Raw genomic sequence first — 3,623 nt, forward strand, 5'->3', positions numbered from 1 at the left:
AAGAGCAAAGATCTTTCATCTCGACACACTGCTGACAGAGTATTAGCAAACGAGGCGTGGGCAAGGTTCAAAACAAAAGGTGTTCCTATTGGTGAGAGGCTCGCTTCCTGGGCTGTTGCAAGCGCAATGAACGCGAAATTGAAGCTTGGTGCCGGAACAACCGAAGGCAGGAGGAGGAGGAGACGGCAGACTAGGCGAAGAAATCGAGGGAGGTTAGGTAGGGGATCGTTAGCCAAAGGGGGCACAGCAAGAGGTGGAAGTGCGCTAAAACGAAAAAGAAAAGGCACCACTAGAAAGTGCAGCAGAAGACTTAAACCTTTTACTTTTTCCGATGTATTACGACAAGCAAGGACGGCTGTGCGGGGATCAGGAATGCATCTTGTTGGCAGAGGTGGAATATTAAACAGAGGGAGTAGAAAACACATAACAAAGGCAGCATCATCAGCGTTGAACGCCATCAGATCTATGAAGAGAGGGAGGCGTAGTGCGTTCAGTCATTTACGACGTAGATCACGGATTCTATCACTTCCCAAGTCAGGAGGTGTGCTACCATTGCTGCCAATCTTTGCAGGGCTTAGTGCATTGGGAAGTCTGACAGGTGGGGCTGCTGGTGTGGCCAAAGCAGTGCTTGAAGCTAGAGATGCCAAGAAACGGCTGAGCGAGATGCAAAGACATAACGAAACTATGGAGGCAGTAGCTTTGCGACATGGCAAGGGCCTGTACTTTAGACCATATAAGAAAGGACTTGGTATTTACATGGCACCTTATCAGAAGCAGCCAAAAAACTTATAGATATTTTGCCCAGAAGGGCAATGTATGATTTTGAGTTAACACATTGGGCCAGGAAGCTTAAAATCCCCCATTTTAGAGGAGTGTTTATGCGTGACAACCTTCCTAAAAGTCCATGGAGGAACGAGTCTGCAATAGTCAACTTGGACAATACCAATGGTAGTGGTACTCATTGGGTATGCTACAAGAAGAGTGGAGACTACGTGAGGTACTTTGACAGCTACGGGGATTTGATACCTCCACTGGAACTTCAGAAGTATTTAAATGGGAAATACGTATCTTACAACCGAACCGCTTATCAGGATGTCAACACTCACTCTGAGATCTGTGGGCATCTGTGTTTGTATTTTTTAACCTCAATTTAAATGATATTACAGTGTACACATATATATATTTGTTGTTATCATTTCCACCCTTTAGTCATGTCTCAGACGTTCATGCTTTCAGGTAGAACTTCTACTCTTTCAGTAGACTACTTTCCTCCCATCGAACTTGAAGGTGGTTATGATTATGAAGTTGGTTTGCTTAGCTTCGAGTCTTATAACTCCATACCAAATGTCGACGAAACAAACAACCAGTTTCATTTTGATAATGGAAAGATTATTAAAATACCTACTGGTACATATGAAGTAATGGATATTGAACGTTTCATACAGGATAAGCTAAAGATGTTGGCTACACAGGAAAAGAAGTACTTTTTTCGCTTGGGAACAAACAACAATACATTGCAAACTACTCTGAAATGTAACGCTCAGGTGGATTTCTCTCAACCCAACTCTATTGGCAGCCTCCTGGGTTTCGATTCTGAGGTCATAGGACCTGGAAATGAGCACTACTCGAAGAATGTTGTGGATATTTTTAAGACAAACACGATTAGAGTTGAATGCAGCATAGCGGGCGGGTCTTTCGTTAATAATAAGCAAAGTCATACAATCCATCAGTTTTTCCCAGCAGTACCACCAGGATATAAGCTTGTTGAAATACCCAGTACAATCATTTACCTTCCAATCACCACGAGGGCAATAAGTAACATAACACTACGGATTGTAGACCAGGACGATAGGTTGGTGAATTTTAGAGGAGAACGTATTACAGTGTGTTTACACTTGAGGAAGGTCCCTAGTTGAACAGTTAGTAGGAGATGGGTTACTTATATTTTTCAAACTGTTTATCAAGACCAAGAATATCAAAGGGTCATATAGACAGAGTCAAGAAAACCCATAACTCCGACGACTATTTATTGGGTGCACACTCAACAGTACCAAGCAGTGTTTGTTTGTCACCCAAGCGACTAACACACACAAACCGAAGGTTTTTACGCTCCTTGGGCTATAAAATACTTCAATAATGGATGTACTGGATATTTTTAGTAGTGTCCCATTTGATGACACTATTTCTCACATGGAATTTCACACTCATTTCCCTTACTCTTCTACCACACTAGACAACAATGACGAGATAAGAATACCAATTCAACAACAAGATATATGCATTGTGCCTTCTATGAGTTATTTGTATGTTGAGGGAAAGCTATTGAAGTCAGACAATACAGCAACTACAAAAACAAAGTTCACTCCAAACGCATTTGCATTTTTGTTTGACGAGATACGGTATGAAATTAATGGAGTTGAAATAGATCGCATTAGGAACCCAGGTATAACTTCTACAATGAAAGGATTTGCTTCTATTGGAGAGAACTCTTTAAGAAGTTTAGGAAACTCTGGCTGGCCAACCGAGGTGAATAAGTTGTCTTCCACTTTGGAAAGTCATGTGACTGACACTGATGGAAATTTTAGTTTTTGCATACCGCTAAGTAGGCTTCTGGGGTTCGCAGAAGATTATAGAAAGGTTATTGTCAACTGCCGTCATGAGCTTGTTCTACTGAGGTCGGCCGGGGACAAAAATGCAGTTTTGTGGACCTCAAGTGGTGCTACTGACACAACTCCTGAAGATATTAAAGTTAAACTAGAGAAACTATGCTGGAGGGTTCCCTACGTTTCTTTGAGTGATAGACAAAGAATTGCATTGCTTAGACATTTGGAAATGGGAACGAGTGTTCCTGTAGAGTATCGAAGCTGGGAACTCTATGAGTATCCCTCTTTGCCACAATCAAACAAGCAATCTTGGTCAGTAAAGACGGCATCACAGCTAGAGAAGCCAAGATACGTCATAGTGGCTTTCCAGGAGAATCGCAAAAACAACATAAAAAAGTCTGCCGCATGCTTTGATCACTGCAAGATATCAAACATAAAACTTCATTTAAACTCTATTAACTATCCTTATGATGATTTAAAACTAGACATTGCAAAGAACCACTACGCTATACTCTACGACATGTATACCCGTTTTCAGGAGTCGTATTACAATGTTCCATCACAACCACTTTTGGACGTTAAAAATTTCATTTCTTATGCACCACTAATCGTAATTGACTGTTCTAAGCAAAACGAATCCCTTAGGTCAGCCCCTGTTGATATTCGTTTAGAATTTGAGGCCAGCGAAGCTTTCCCTCCAGGGACTGCTGCTTATTGTTTGATAATTCACGACAAGTCATTCAGCTATGAGCCAGCCACTAACCTGGTTCATCGGATAATGTGATTCATGCAGAAAGTGTTGGAATTTGGGGTGGGGATAGGCTATAAAGCCCGCTCTTGTCGGTTTGGTTTCTCAGTCTCAACTTGAATTTCGTTGGAGTTAGAACTTTCAGTCATGATTAAACAGGCCATCATAGATTTTAGTGCTTTTATCGGAGAGGATAAGACAGTGGTTATCAAGGAATTGAGCATATTGGACTTGGATTCAAGATGTGTACAACATTGGATTTTCTCACCACC

The 3,623-nt window shown here is 41.5% G+C and overlaps 1 protein-coding gene across 1 annotated transcript; it reads left to right on the top strand.

Moving 5' to 3' along the window:
• The first annotated feature begins 2,136 nt into the window (after nucleotides 1-2,136).
• On the top strand, nucleotides 2,137-3,387 carry LOC128985938 (uncharacterized). The gene has a single exon (XM_054405976.1). The coding sequence runs from the start codon at nucleotides 2,137-2,139 to the stop codon at nucleotides 3,385-3,387; it is 1,251 nt and encodes a 416-aa protein (XP_054261951.1).
• Nucleotides 3,388-3,623: the final 236 nt, after the last annotated feature.

The sequence above is a fragment of the Macrosteles quadrilineatus genome, unplaced genomic scaffold, assembly GCF_028750875.1.
Source record: "Macrosteles quadrilineatus isolate MER2022 unplaced genomic scaffold, UCM_ALF_1.0 Scaffold_1__1_contigs__length_201487025, whole genome shotgun sequence".
NCBI lineage: Eukaryota > Metazoa > Arthropoda > Insecta > Hemiptera > Cicadellidae > Macrosteles > Macrosteles quadrilineatus.